At 39.3% G+C, this 16,321-nt stretch overlaps 1 protein-coding gene across 6 annotated transcripts in view; it reads right to left on the bottom strand.

Annotated features, from left to right (window-relative positions):
• Nucleotides 1-16,321, bottom strand: part of DHRS3 (dehydrogenase/reductase 3) — a 49,950-nt gene that overhangs the window by 23,888 nt on the left and 9,741 nt on the right. For 2 of the 6 annotated variants that reach the window (XM_052791485.1, XM_052791482.1), the window contains exon 1: nt 11,656-11,791. Coding sequence is in view for 3 of the 6 variants with exons in the window: in XM_052791479.1 (XP_052647439.1) it covers nt 11,656-11,850 (195 nt within the window). In the remaining 3 variants the exon portion in view is untranslated. Of the gene's footprint in view, nt 1-10,071; nt 10,156-11,523; nt 11,632-11,655; nt 12,146-12,775; nt 12,893-15,591; nt 15,732-16,321 lie in introns of those variants that run through there. The other 4 variants (XM_052791479.1, XM_052791480.1, XM_052791486.1 and 1 more) reach the window with 4 other exon arrangements.

A 16,321-nucleotide genomic window follows, 5' to 3' on the forward strand; every position in this document is an offset into this window, starting at 1 on the left:
CCTGGATTAAAATCAAATAACAAGCAACACAAAGAACACTCTACAACATTGCACAATCAGCGTATCTCAAAACCCAAAATCAATCAACTCAGCTCAGTGAGACAGGACTCCCATGTTTCCCAAGAGTCTTGGAAATGTTCTTACATCATTTCTGACAGCTCACTGTGGTCAGAGCCAGCCCTGTTCTATTACCACTTTGGGAAAGAAGTACTTGTACCAGCTGGATGTCTTTAATATTCTACTTGGAAGCATGACCTCTTCTCTTTAAGGCAGTAAGTTGAGTTTTGTCCTCACTGGTAAGGTTTTTTTTAGGAGGTAGGGCACAGGGAATTTGAGTTTGTAGTCAACATAAACCCAAGCTGCTGAAAGTGGATGTCAGGATTTCCCATTCCCTCTCCAAACTACCACAGCCCAGTCTCGCACAGCAAGTGTACTGATCAGAGAGACAAGGTGTCACTGTTTACTACTGGCGAGGAGATTAAAATGACAGATCTAAGACAAACACTAATTTAATCTTCATGTAGAAAATACCTGATTGTCCACTGTTATTGTTGATCCGTTCTTTTTAAGGGCACGGAAAGGTGAACTGCACAGTGTCTTTACAACATCTTCCACTCCCATTAACTTATTTTAAGTCTAGTATATTTGAGGTTTTTCTTACGGTGCAGTTAAAAGATTACCTAACAATTTCTGCTTTCAGTTAAAGTGGTGCAAGTTTGTCCACTCCTCAGACATGGAGAAAATCTTGAAAATGTAACTTGGGTGTATCCAGTGACTCAAAGGGCAAGAAGACCGAAAAAAAAAAATATAATTACTTAAAATACCATGCTTTCTTTGAGTGGTAACTCCTGATTTCTTAACATAGGCCTAGCTTTACACGAGACATTTGCTGCTCAGTGAAGCTTCTAAGAAAAATGAAATAAGATTTTGTTCTGTGTCTGAAGTTTTCACTTTCTGATACAAGTCAGCACTCACAGAAACTTAGCTAGCAGTTGAAGTCCAGGACTTACTGGGAAAGAGGACATATCTAAATGACAAATACTACCTATCGATACAGCTGCTGCAAGCTGATACCTGTGCTGACCAAGAGAAGGAACACTGACCGAATGAGAAGTCAAGCTTGAACTCCATTTGCACCTATTTTAAATGGCTGTTTCATTTAGATAAGGGATGAAGTATACTAGCCAGGTCATACCAGCTGCCACCCCACCTTTACATAGACTCTAACTTTTGGCTAAACATATGTCATACTACAGGATAATCACAGCCCAGAATGCTTCCTGGCATCGTTTTTATATCATCTCAAAATATATATAATTTTATGTTGCTTAAGTGTACTCAGAGGTACAACTGCCACTGACTGCATACTGAGAGCCAGATTTATCTCATAGTCACATACATAAAGTATAACTGCCTTCAGCAGAGCTGCATTTGTGCTTTCAAACAGTATTTTATTGCCATAAGTGGAGCACTGACACATTTGCTCAGGCAGTGTTAGACAACAGAAATCCCTATGTTAATCAAAACAAGTAAGCTCTGTAGCACTGTATTCAATAAATTGTAATTAAGAAGGTGGCAACATAAGGGTGGCTGTCCACAAAATCCTTTTGTAATTATGCATAGTTTATGGCTAAGCTAATAGGATGAACAATTTAGATTAGTTACAAACTCTGCCAAGGTACCCATCTATTCCCAAGTCTATTAATTAGAATCAATTTAATCCCCACTGGGATAAAGGTCAAACAACACGTATTTGACCCTTTTCTACTGGCGTCAGTGTTATCAGCCAATGGATCTGGCAGTGCCTGGGTCTGACTTGTTCGACTCTTCAGCATGTTGACATGACGCTTTGAAGAACAGAGTCTGGGCCCAGCTAAAAAGATCTCTCTAATAATTTCTGCTTTATATTCCTGATAAGCACACAGGTTTAAAAATTCCCATGTTTGTTCTTTCTCGGTGGTCAGCTCTAAGGTTGTTGTTCTCTGTCTTCAAGATTTTTCCTTTTCAGTCTCCCTTTCCTACACAATACCAATGGTATTAGATTTGCATCTTCAATTCAGTCCAGAAATCAAAGTGAAAAATGAACATTAAAAACTAACTGACATTTGTTAATGGATTTTAAAACAAACACTCAAAATCAATAATCATTAGCCGACATTCCAAACTGTCCAGAAGGAAAGATACAGAATTTCTACACACATGTCCAATTTTATGGGAAGGAAATAAAGAGAAATGTTGTCTTTTTTTCTTCTGCCCACAGTTCCTGTAGAATTAACTGGCTACTTCTGTGGAGTTCATCATCATCATCTATTTGTTCTAGTTCTTTTCTTGGAAAAATTATAATACCTTCATATCTCTCAGGTTACTATAAGGCTAAGTTCCTGGTCTTGGCTATGGTAGTATGATGTAAAATCAGCTTGTTCTTGATGTACTAACTTTGTGTATGTTCTCTTTGAATGTTGCTGATCTGTTTGAGGAATGTAATTCAGGGTCTGTTCAGAGTTTTCTAAGTTCCACCTTCATATTTTTACTATCCACTGCATAGTATCACCCTATCAAGACAGGTTTAAGTAAATCTTTGATTCCTTCTAAACTTTTTAGTCGGAATGCTTAGAAATGTATGCAGGGCTTATGGTCACTCTTAAGGCAAATTGCTGTGCCAGACTAATTAGACATTAGCTCAAGAGCATCTTTAATTCATTTTGTAATGCAGTAAAAACTACCTATACATGTCAGTGCTTCAGATGGAAATAGTTCTACAAATCTGAGACAACTTTTTCCTAGCCAGTGCCAGACTCATGACATAAATGCAACAGAAATACACAGCAGCACATTTACAAGTCACTGTAGGTGATGAAACCACGCAAATAAAATAGGGATGAAACACTTCAGATAAGTAAGGTGAAACATCATAGACCAAAACCATCTTGTCAGCCATGAAATTCAGAAAAGCAGCCTTTTTCTTTCTTTGGTACAAATAAGACTAAGATCACAGAATCACAGAATGGTTGAGGCTGGACAGGACCTCTCTGGAGGTCATCTGGTCCAACCCCCCTGCTCAAGATCATATACCTAGACTACTGCTTTGACCAGGTCAACTCTCATTTTGAATTTCACTGCCTCATTTTCAAGCTTTCCAGATCTAAGCTTCTGTATTCACTTTCAAGGCCGCTATCCCCATGTTCACATTTCATTTAGCATCAGATCTCCTATTGCAGCCCTTACCTCCCAGCATTAATTTTTAAAAAAACCTCTGTGTTTTCTACCACAGTCTGCACCTCTGTAAACATTCCCCAAAACTCTTTAGTGTTGCTCTTCAGATGCCACCTTAAAACCTCCATTGCTGTGATGCCTTTCCAAAAACTCAAAAATGGCTAAATGAGTGGTGCTGAAATCCCTTGCTCTACAGTCCCCATCAATACAGACTTCTGTGTTTGTATTCAGCTGTTGCCTTTTGGTTTATATCTACGTTGTAAACCCTGAGGGTTTTTTCTGTTTTTTTCTGTTGTCCTTATACAGCATTAGTATCTTTATGCTAAATAATTTATGGTGCATGAGCGGGTTTCTGAGGCACTACAGCAATATTAATATATAACCTCATCTTTAAAACTTACCTCAAGATTTCTTACAGCATTAACACAGTCCTTATATTTTGTGGGAAGCCTCATTTAACTGTCTTAATGCTAGTCCTTAAGCATTTTAAAGCTGGATTTTGGTGTGCCAACAGAGCACAGTCTCACTGGGACAATATTTTCACATGACATCACTGTATCCTGATGTGAGATGTCTGCAAGTTCCACTTCTTGTTAACATTATTTATTCTCCTTACAACATACTCAGTAACAAAAGACAGGTATGTTCTAAATTATAAGCTAAAACAGCTCCAGCCGGAATGCTGCTTCACAGACATCAACAGATCTGATATCTGAAAAATTCTGGCTGGGCTTGCCAACCAGAGACACTTACTCAGCATGTTGTTCAAACTGCTGGCCTTGGCATTAGCACACATAACAGGCTTAATGCCATCTAAGCCTGGGACTTGAAACAAGGGTTTTTCTGCCCATCCTTAAATTCAATCAACAAGGAAGTGAGTTGCCAACAGGAAGCCATTAAATAAAGTTGCTGTCAGTATATAATCTTTATAGAACGAAAGCCTTTCTAGAGACCATAAAGCAACTCAATCAAATCTATGCTCTCATAGTTTACCAAAAGTTCAAAATTAATGTATTATTTTGCATGACATGGAAAAACATTCACTCCCCAATTCTTTTCACAGACTTCTGGTTACTGGTAAGTTATGACATGCTCTAATAGTTCCCTGTAAGATTAACTGCTTAAATTTAAATAAGATTAAAGTAAGCATCACTAAATATATGCCTGAAATTGTTCAGTTCCTATGCTGGCTTTTTTTCAACCACACACACAACAGGAGAGATTAACTACCTAGAACCTGACATTTGCACTGTGGGTAAATATTCTCATTATACTGCAATATCTACAACATAGAAAATGCAAAATTTCCTTTTAAATTTAATTATCTTTGTCACTTTGAGACATGTCAGATTGCCTTTTCAAAATGGCTAGTTACTTATTTGCATTTCTAAATTACTACACAGATATCCATTAGACCCATGGACTATATGTCATTCTGGTATCTCCACAGGGCATAAAAAGCATTCAGGATGTGGACAGATGCTTTCTCGACAACATTGTCTTAGTACTGGAATCTAAAAATATATATGTAAATTTTACACTGATCCTTTTAAAAATCACTATACACCAGGCCAACTCAACATCTGTTTGTGCAGTACATTTGCATACTGCATTTGCATTGGGTAAAGTACATCAGAACTGTGTCCATTTGTTTTATAAACATAATTTGAAAGGCTTTATGATTTCATTATGTTAGATCATGGTGCCTGTTAAAAACAAGTACATGGTGATTAATCATATTCTATGGAAAACCAGTTCCTCTCAGCTCTGAAATTATGTAACTTTAAGTCAGCTCTTTGCCTTATATCAGAACTAATCTCCTCTGGGGTGACCAGATCAGGTCTATTCATGTTCAGAATGAATTGCAAGATACATGTCAAAAATCAGTTATTACTTGCAGAATACAAGTGTCTTCCTGATGGCTGGCCCAGCTGCAGTGGATTTAAAACCTGACAGACAGCAAGCAGAAGGACTTACTGAGTTTACTTCAGGTATGCTATTTCATCCCTTCCCCACTCCTCCAGCACATTATCAGAAATTATATGCCTTTGTACATGACAAAAGAAATGTTTTCAGGTTTGGAACACTACAGCCCATCTGGATGGAACTCTGTGGCAGATGAAAATTCCTGTGCATTAAGAATTTGATGTCAGGTTCTTCTTTAGGGAAGAGCTAACTCTCAAATACAGTTTAACGAGAGTATTCTACAGGTTCTGAAAGTGAAATCAGAGATGAATGTTTGAGAATGACGAATATTTTAAAAGACATTTTAGATTAAGAACTCTTATTGAAATTCATGTGAGATATTAATAGCTTTTGCCCTACAACTTAAAAAAGGTCACAGCTCTGAATGACTTTTAGCATAAGTCTCAGTATTTTTCCCTCACTTCAGGAGATGAGTATTAATTTCATTTCCAGCTCTAGTCACAATGCAGTTATTCTTTTATCACATAGCATTGGTATATGTTATAAAGACGTTTTTAAAAGGTATATCCTAATTCATACAAACCAGGACAGTAAAATGTCAACATGATTCATAAAGACCAAAGTGAAATATTCATGGAACTACAGATGCAGTTTGTGTGGATTATGTGGGAGGAGCATGCCATTGTAAAAACTCATTTCAAAACTTGCCAAATTTTCCATTACTGGGAATACAAGGCTAAATTCTAAGACCTGATACCATTTTTTACATAACCTCTCTGCAATACTCGCATCCTAAACACAATTTATAGCCTAAAGTCTCATGCAGCTAAAACTCTCCAATTACACAAGCCTCTCAAGCAGTCAGTGGAACACTGAAGGAAACTGGCTCCAGATTTCAGCAGCAGAGCGGGCTTGCACAGCTCTCAACCCTTCCTCAGTGCTCCTTCCTCCACTGACTTCTTATTACCATCACAACTGTAACTGAACTGAAAGAGGATAGCATGCTCAGATGATAAGGTATCCCTAAATGAAGACATTGAGCTCTGAGTTTGAAAACGTTGTCAAAGTAGTGATGGAAAGAACAGTTGAGATTTCAGGGTTTTTTTCTTTGTAGCCTGAACAAAACCAGGAGTGATATAAGCAAAATGCAAACCAAAACAACAACAAAGAAAATCTCTGCTCAGTCTTCAAAGCAAAATTTTTCAAGTAGTGCCTTCAGGATCTTTGTTCACTATCCCATAACAATCACTGTATTATTGTGTTTGTGGCATTCTACAGCTGCCCATCACATTGCCATCCTGTTAGAAGTACCTTGCAGACTTGTAGACATAATTGTCTAGACTCCACTGCTGACAGAGCGAGGTCATGGCTATCAAGCGGTACATTCCATGCAAGAGCAAAGTTTCCGTTTCTTGTTTTTGTTGGTGATACCAGCTCCTTGCCATCTAGTAAGGGCTCTTGTCTGTTCTGATATTCCAGACTGCTTACCTCATCCACTGCACAAGTATGCAAACCCTTTGAGTCGCAGTCTCCTGCAATACAGGAAGTGAATGTCCAGAGGACAAAACAGTGAAAGGAGAGATCTTTCAGTGTATTTACGAGGTCATTTCTTGCACAGTGATGAACGTGAAGAACTCTCAACAAGGTTAACAGGAATTGTTCAACTCTTCTCTGCAGTACTGTCACACTAGCACAAGGCCAGGGCTGCCCCTAACCCATCTGGTGTTTTGGGGACATCTCTCATGCCAAAACACCCCTGATTCCCTAGAAGTCCTCTTGTTCATTCATCAATAGCTACAGTTACCAAAAAGGCAAACATATCACAACTGGGGAGTGTGTGTGTGCAGCAAAATACGACAAAATATACATTGAAAGAAACTGAGATCACAGAAATTATCTCAAAGGAACAATAGAAAAGCACTGCTACCTAAGATTCCCTGTAGATATGCTACTGAAGATCCATACTGCTGAATTCTGAGCCCAGAGCCCTCAGTGTAAATAAAAAAACTAATGAAAATCAATGGCCTTTGACCAGCCTCCCAACAGAAAAGGCCTAAGAAACTCTTCCAAAGTCACTGTCAGATAACCTTGAATACTAAAATACATACTAGAGTTGGGAATCTGTTTCTACCCTATAATTACATCTTTTTCAGTTACTTTTTTTAGGTTTTGGTGACTTTTAATAATGCAGAATGACTAAGAACCAAGCATCTCTTTCCTGTTCAATCAGACCTCAGATTAAATAATCTGTGAACAAAGTAAACAAAAATTACAAGGAAAATTTTTAGACATCAAGGAAATGCCCTAAAAGAAAACCTAACAAAGAGCAAGACATACAAATCAAAACTTCATCACTGGAGATCATCAAAACGAGGGCTGGCAACTCTCTGGCAAAGGCACTATAATAGAAAATGCTGTAGGAAAAGCAAACGGCTTAGAGGAAACCAGAAGCATTTTCCAACTCTAACCACCGGTAAATGAACCCATTCAGCCCCTGCATCCTTTGACTACTCACATCTGTATTTCCACACAAGAAATATTGTTCAAAGGGGCCAGTCTTCCCAATATTAACTCGATTATACAGTATATTCTTTGCAAAACACCATTAAGCTTTGGAAGTGGATTTTTATTTCATAGGCATTAAATCATAAACTCATAAAAATCTCTCCTTCTCCCGTTTCATTAACACAGATATACTCTGCCATTTTGGCTAACCACAGAATATCAAAAGCTAAGAGCCTTAACAAAACTACCAATGTGTGAGATTGAGGCAGAGGTGATGCTCTACTGGTCAAACACTTTTAAGGTGTAGTCAAAATTCTCAAGAGTTAAAGCCAACAATAGTGAAAATTTTGAATTTTGCAAGCAACCAAGAAGGAACTAAAGCAAAAAAGTATGTTTCTCCAGCAATTCAGCTGCAGCAAAGTAACTCCTCAGCCAGCACTTCTGAATCTGGACACATCTCTGGGGAACAGCATGAAAGTTGAATTACAATACTTGAGTACTTCCGGGGAAAATTCAATGCTAGTCATCCCTCATAATAACACTAACATGTCCTGTATCATCTGTAAACCACTCTTTCTCTGCATACAGCAAATTTACATGCTTTTGGTTTTTTCCAGAAGTTCTACAGGAAGCATTTAAATACACAGTGCCTCCCATGACCAAGTAGTTTTTGAAAACTTCTACCCGAAAGTAAAAACACAGTATGGATCTTTTGACCTCTTAGTATACACCTGAACAGGGATGATCTAATGATTCAAGTCTTTCATTGCCTAAAAATCACTGGTAGTCTTAATTAAAAAAAATAGAAGATACACACTTCCATAACTAAAAATACAGCTGACACTTTGTCCCCTTATTGGCCGTTTCATCAGAGAAGCTAATGAACAACCATGAGAACAGAAACATCACCTTAGAAGGAAATGTCTCCTAGACATTTACCTGTCCAAGTCATATTTGACGCACAATGGCAGAGCAATGGACTTAAAAGAATGGGGGGTAGAGGATGGGAATCAGGATGGATTTACATGATCATGCCCAAGAGACTTCCATTCTGTTGGATTGAGAATTTCAGTCTCCATGCTCATCTATCAAGCAAAAGATGCTGTATTTCTATTTGCACAAACCCTTTTTTATTTCTTGCCATCTTCATAGCTTTAAATGCAAGATCAAATTTTACAGTAAAAAAGTTGCAGATGTGACAATTTGTAATCTTAGTGAGATACAACACTTGTCATCTTACGTGAAAACTGCTCAAATACATTTCATTTGTGATAAACAAAACCAAAACTGAAAATATAGAGTGTAAGATTATAAATCCAACCCAGTCTAATTATCAGAGGAAATTTCTTACACTAAGTCTCAACTAACCTGTCATTCAGAAGATTCTAATCTCAAAAGTATGGTTATATATCGCCGCCTACCTCCAAAACTCTGCCACTATGTCTGTGTGCGCAAGCGCTGTGATGACTTTTTCAAGATATACTGCACACCCACTATTAGACTCTGAATCTGTATGTTATTGTTTCTGTTCACCTCTATGTAACACAGTGCTTGGCCTCAGAATTTCACGCCTTTAGTGGAAGTGCTTTTCTAAACTTGGAATATTGTGACCACGCCATCTAATAATCAGAATCTGTTAGAAATTATTAATTATGATCAATAATTAAAGCTTTGCATATAATTGTAAAAGAGTTAACTGTGTAAGAAGACAACAGAAAAGTAGAATAGTTAGTTTTCACAAGCCTTATTGAAAGACGACTTGCTAGCCACTTCAAGTCTTTTTTGTTTCTTTTTGATTGTCTACGGCAAAACATAAAATTGAAGAGTAGCGCCAAACAGAGATCTGGCATTCTACATGGAGACTGCATTACATTCACAAAGTTAGGGTTGAGCACAGAAGGCAGGAAAGAAATGAAATCTCAGAGCATAGGAAATGGAAACTACCACATCTAGGTAAAACTGTCATTAAGAATGTTAAGGAAGAAAAGAATAAGCCTACTTTAGTGTTGCAGGGAACGTGCCACTCCCGAAGGTAGAAAGGCAGTGCCACTACCAGAGAGGATCAAAACTTGCTGAGTGCCATATTTGACTTACTGGATAGCAATGATATAACTGAAAGGAGAATCTAATTCAAATTCAGTAAAAGCAAAAACTGAAACACCTTGATGACAGACATGAAAAAAACCCATAAGGCAACCCCCCCCCATAGTTCAAAATAATAACTAGCAACCACACAGCATTTCACAACACCATATGCAACAAGTACAAAGGTACCCAACAATTATTCTCATTTATTCTTTCTTTCTAAGATACATAGAGATTTTATAGATAAGACATACAGATGAACTACAGTTTGTATCTGTTTACAGTAATTTCACCCTCAGCTCTATATCCTCAATAGCTCACTCGCCTTTTGGCCCATGTCACCTGGTTCATTAGGGCTGACTGCCATTGTTCAGCTGCTAGCTTAACTGCAGCTGAGCAGCTCTTGAATTAGTTGTAGAAGTGGTGGTACTTTAATACCAGAGTTTAGCATACAACCAGCCGGACTAAATAAATAATGAAGCACGGTATTCCAACAGATAATATAAATACACTTTCAGCAAATTGCTTGGGTCCAAAGGTCAGTCAACTTGTTTGCTCTGTCTCCAAGAATTTGTAAATCTCAACATGATGTTTAAACACAAGCATATACAAACATCAAAGTTCAATGCTGACATATTTTACACCTCGAAGTTGTATGCCAAAATAGCTCTATACCACACATAGAAAACTGTAATGCATGTGTCAGGAAGTGACAAAACACTATCCCAAACTAAATGCAAATTTTTCTTTAAATATCCTCTCACTCTGTATTTTTCTTCTTCTTTATTCTCTATTTACTCTCATTCAACCGCTCTCACACAGAGAAGTATTTATGCAGCTGTCTAATTTCATGATTCCTCCCTCTCATTACCCATAAGGTGGGAGTTCAAACTTTAAATCTCAAGCCTCATTTCAGGGTATGTGTGTTTGTATTGCAGACTGATTCACACATATCGAGATATCTGTACTTATGAAAACACAGCATTTCAAGGTAAACCACCAGTTCCTGAGCTAGAGAATGGACACACCAGCTACACTGGCATTTCTAGGCTGTTGTGCAGACAGACCAGCCTCTCAGCCACTCTTTCCTAAAGGAAACATGTGAACAATCTCACAGCTCCTATTCGTGTGGTGCTTTCTTCCTTGCTGGGTTCTCATTCATCCTACCGTTGAACAGCTCTGGGCTGGCCAAAAGCAAAATACAAGGGACTTCAGAAGGCACAAGAAATTAATTTCGTGAATGGAAAACCATCGGGGTGAAAGTGAACTCTTCTCTCCACTTTCCCGAGAGAATGCATTATCAGGAGCGAGAGCCAGAACCCTCCTGCACACACCATTTGCCCCTTTCCGAGTCAAGCCCCTCTCCTCAGGGGTGACAGGCATGGCAGCGGCACTCTGGCTGTCCCTAAGGAGAGCTACAGATGTGCTCAGCCTGGAAGGCTGGAGCCGGCAGTCAGCTGCCCCCCTCTCTTGTTTGTACGCAGTCCCAGCAACCAGAACTGCCAGGAAGCAGCCTAGTAAACAGAAAAGCAAGTGAGCACTAGCTTCAGGCATGAGAACCACATCGCTCTCCTCTCCCTGCCACAGGAAACCTGGGCTGGAGCAAAAACCTCTCCTTTGTCAGCAGAAGAGGATTCACAAGGGGCCCCTTTTCTCACTGTCACGTTTTCTCAGATAAGATGGGGAGAGACAGGATGCAGGGAAGGAGGAGTGGGCAACTTCTGAAATGTAAGTCAACGTAATGGCCCAGCACACCAGGGTTTTGCAAAATTAGTGCCCCTTCTCCGCTCTCACCTTTTCAAAGCGATCCCATCAATCCCACCTAGAGGCGAGGGAAAAGGCTTTTAAGTCTCCGAGTCGGAGGACTCCCCAGTAGAGCAGCAGGTGGGAGCTTCCTCCCCCCCTCCCCTTCGTGCCGATGCTCACCTTTCTGGCTCCTCGTTTAGCAAACTCCCTGGCCAGATGGCGGCCGATGCCTCTGCCCCCTCCGGTGATGAGCACATTCTCCCCGGACAGGTCTCGGAGCTTGGGCGGCAGCACCATGCACACGGCAGCTTTCACCACCAAATAAACCATCTGCACGGGGAAAAGCAGCAAAGCGCCCAGCCACTTCCAAATCATCCTCTTGTTCCAGGCAAGTCAGGAAGGCAAAATTCTCTTCCAACCCTTCACAGAACCAAGTTAACAGAGAAAGAAAACCAATACCCTTCATGCACCCCCAGATGGGTGACAAGTCTTCAACCCCCTTCCAGAACTTGGGGGCAAAGAGATTCTTGGACTGGAAAAATCCTTCTCTCCCCCTAAAAAAATTGGGGTAGGAGTGAAGTAGTGCAGAAGACCAAGTCACTCCCCTGTTTCTTGATCGGTGTCCTCTGGGATTGTCACATGCAGGTAAAACGGTTTCCTTGCTTTTTAACTGGAAAACAGTTTTTTTAAATTAAAAGAGAGAGAGAAAAAAGTAGGATTAAAAGTAACCATACATCCCTCTGCTTCAAAAACCGACATAAAAATCCAGTATCCAAATGGAAGGTTTTTATACTTGGAGAAATAAAATAAAGCAGCCTATGTCTCCAAATTTCAGCCTGCAGTGCCTTCCAGGCAGCTTATTTCTATTCTTAGACTCAGGAAATTGCTCAAATAAGACAGAATTGCCAGGACCTTCTTTTTAAGAAAGGCTCTATTCAGGGCAAGGTTGTTGTTTCTGTTTTAATATCTATAAATATCTATAGACGTTCTGTCCTGAGCCGGTTGCAAAGGTTGAGCTGATAACCGCCTCTTTCTGCCCCCTCTCCTGTTTTTTTCACTTGGAGTATCTGTGATCACAGAGCAGGAATTATGCCGTACACTATTTCAGCTCTGGCTCTTACTCATTTCTCCCTATTGCTCTCTCTGCCTATCACAGCCGCGGCGCTGGGGAGTTTTTATACCCCATTAAGCCTGATTGACAGTTAAAGTGTTGGGGAGATTTCACTACTGTTTCTGTGAGTGGCTGGCTTGGCTCTCCCCTCCCCCAGAGCTATCTCGGAGCCACCGCACATAAACTCACACATGCAGGCAGGCTGAGGCGTACGCTCGCTTCTGAGCTGCAGCGCGCAAGTCGGGGCTTGCTGCGTGCCACGTTGGGCTTGCAGCTGTAACTGAAGTACACTGTAACCGAGCCAGGCAACCCCTGCCTCCTCCCTAACGTACACACACCAGAAAAGAAGGTGCTGTGGTCTGACTTGAGCCCAGGAAAAAGCAGTTCCAGGAACAGCCGGGGTTAAGGCTGAGTTCAAGGGAGCTGTCTCTGCCTTATGGAGCTCTGGCAGAGAACTGCTTGCCCAGGATAAGCTGGCGTGGACGGGAAAAATTCTTTCAGCCCTAGATTGCCAGGCTGAATCCAGCCTAGGCTGATAATTGTGAAAATCTATTACCATTGGACCGATGGTTTTATGGACAACATGACAACGCATGGATTTTCCAAGCTGGAAGATGCTTGCATTGCTGAAAACTGTTGATTTAGTAGCGGGGCAATAAAAAAGACAGGCTCTGAATGAAGGAGGGAGACTCACTTTCTCACAACAAAGGGTGGTTTTTTTCCTCTCCTTTTCCAAGATTTTTTCGTCCAGTTATGAAGGCATAGTTGCAACACAAGAAGGTCTCCATAGCACTTTAAACTATGTTGTAACAGGAGAAAGGGCAAATTGTACTGTAACTAGGTCCCCCGACTTGGTTGTTTGCACTGCTAAGCATTAGGCAGGTAAGTTATGTTCTCAGTTGCACTGATTAAGCATTTCTGAGGAGGATCTAACTGCACATTTGAACTGAGAGCTGTTCATACACAGTTAGTTGTGGCAGCAATCACAAATAACCTAATATACAAAGCTTTGAGGATGTCAAAAGATGCTCCGGGATGTCAAACCTCACATTGCTATCTTCACGGCTGAGCTGGAAAGAACTTCGTTTTTATGACTATCTATCACTAAGAATGTGCCAAAATGAATCCAATCCCGCACGTTAATTCAGGAGGTCTGGATCCATATCCACTATCCTGGGAAGCCATCTAGTGGTAAAAACTAGAATTACTGAAAAATGACAAATTCGAAAGACATTCTCAAACTTCTTTACATCTATAGTTACTAAAGCACCACTGCAATGCAATTGTATGAGTCTAAGCCTCTATACGTAGGTAGCCAAGTTATATTACCCAACCAATAGAAGTGAGTTAGGACGCTGAATCCCTTTGAAAATAAATTCAGTTTTATGCTTTGGAATCAAACAGGTATTTTTTGTGAACAAGCATTGGTCAAAGTGGCCATATGGTAGCAGAGTGTTCAGGGGTTACTTGTTTGCAAAAAGAAGAACAACCAAGTTTCTGGCACCACCCACATTTAAAACCTGTATCACACAGGTTTTTTAACACAAAATATGAACAATATCTAAATCCTTCAGTTTCAGCTCTGTTAGAAGTTCCACATAAGTTTTCAGAAAAAAAGAAAATAAAATTTAGAGAGAAACTTGCAGAGTTCTTACCTTTAAATGCCAGATTACCTCATATGAATAAGCCATATGAGTATCACTGCATCATCATTAAGCATCAGGAGAGAGGTTTTTGGAGAGAAGAAGATGAAGCATTCTAACCAGAAACCTTAAGTCTGTACGTATTGTCAGAATCGGGTGGTATTCCCTAACTTAGCTGCATCTGAAAGAACCAGAGCTCAGAGAATTTCCATTGCCGCTTGGCAGCATTTAGCACCTGTGTGTGTTTTTACAGAAATGGAGCTAGGGGAGGCACCTGGCATTACAATTTTCCTCTCAGTCCAAAAACTCTGAAGGGGAGAGAGAAATTACACAGAGAGCCTAGTGTCTGGTTTAAACAAGAATGACTCAGTGTCTGGACTGGTAACAAATATAACAACTTTCTGGTATGGAAATAAGGAGCAGTGTTAAAAATGAAAGGATATGAAGTTCATCAAAATAAATTTGATTTTTTCATTCCTGAGTTCAGTCTCTTTATGCATAAATCACCACAGACACATTTAAAATAGAAAAGCCAGCAATATTACACAGTTAACCTATTCAGATTTAAAACAAAATTAATTATTAATTTAAAACATTTGTAGGTCCTTTGACACCAGTGGGAATGGAATAATCTTGTGAATATTGATTTCATGTATCTGTTTCCAGCTTGAATAATATTCCAAAATGTATTGGAAGTGGGTTTTTTTCATTCATTATGATTTCAGTTTATTGATCTATGTGCAAAGTTGCTACCAAATTTGGAGTGGGAGTTAAAAGACAGTTCTAAATATTTAAAATTTTCCTAACCTGCTCTTCAAATTTCATGAAAGTATGAACTATTTTACTTCTTTACTACTTTACTTTAGATTTACCTTGAAGCAGTGAAAAGCAGTAGTTACTACATAGTACAAATGTACAAAAGCAAGAAGCAAAGGCAGGCTTACAGTAAAACTGAAGTACTGCATTTTGCCTGTAATAAATATGGTGAAAAATATATGCAAGTTATTTTAAAATATTTCACCTAATTCAAACAAAAAGCCAAATAGCTTTGAATTCTACACATACCACATAGAACACTGAGAACAGCTGAGGTTTGTCCCTTTTAATTGCAGTTCCACTCTGAAAAGTGGCAAAAAAGTAGTATTCTGGGATTTCATCTGATTGTTGTATAGTAACCATTGCACTCTTTTTTGGCAAGAGGTCTTTTCCCAAACTGTCACCTTTACAAAACCAACATGTGCTTTTGTTCAAAAAGTTCATCTCTGTTAGTGAAACCCCCTAAACTATACCTTCACGTAGGTTTGATTATCCAAACTGCTTTTAGTAAATATCTGTAGGTGCAAAGAGACACTTAGCACATACCTTTGTTGATGGTAACAAGGATCTGTCACATCACAGCAGTTGCTCCTAATTGGAAGTTAAAAGTTGTCCCCAAGTGAATCCCTTCCATGTTTCTACTCAGAAGTCCTTAATCAGTGCACTGGAGCATTCAATAAGCAGGCCTGTTAATTTTGTAAAATTGCATCAGTTGCTAATGCTATCACTTAGCTGCAGAATTAAATTTGCATTTTGGACAGTTGCATAATAATGAACTATTGTTTCCTATACAGACTCTCACAACAATGCATAAATTGCAAAAAAAACCCCAACAACTTGGTTTAAGCCATTTTCATGGCACTTTCAACTATGTTTTACTCCAGTTTGCAACAAGAGCAAGAAGGTAGTCATGTAATACATCTCAGTGGTAACTCATTCAGTTTTGGCTCCTGCATCTCTGTTTAAATTTCTGGGTTTGTACTTCTTCACAGAACTGTAAAGGAAGATGGCTTTAATACGGTTTTACGAATCTATTCTGAATTAATAGGTTTCAATTTAGATCATCCCTGAATGAATGACCCATTCCTGGGACCATAGCTCAAAAGATGCGTTTATACTTTCTGAATATTTAACCACAGTAATACCGAACTGTAATAGCTCAGGTTAAAACTAAACCTGTTGTTCGTGTTTAGGCTAGCTAATGTAAAGGTAGGTTAGGAAGGCCTATAGTAACTGAAACCCAGCTTTTGGATTGTAGTTAGTGTGGATTTACTCA

This window comes from Harpia harpyja, chromosome 7 (genome assembly GCF_026419915.1).
Source record: "Harpia harpyja isolate bHarHar1 chromosome 7, bHarHar1 primary haplotype, whole genome shotgun sequence".
NCBI lineage: Eukaryota > Metazoa > Chordata > Aves > Accipitriformes > Accipitridae > Harpia > Harpia harpyja.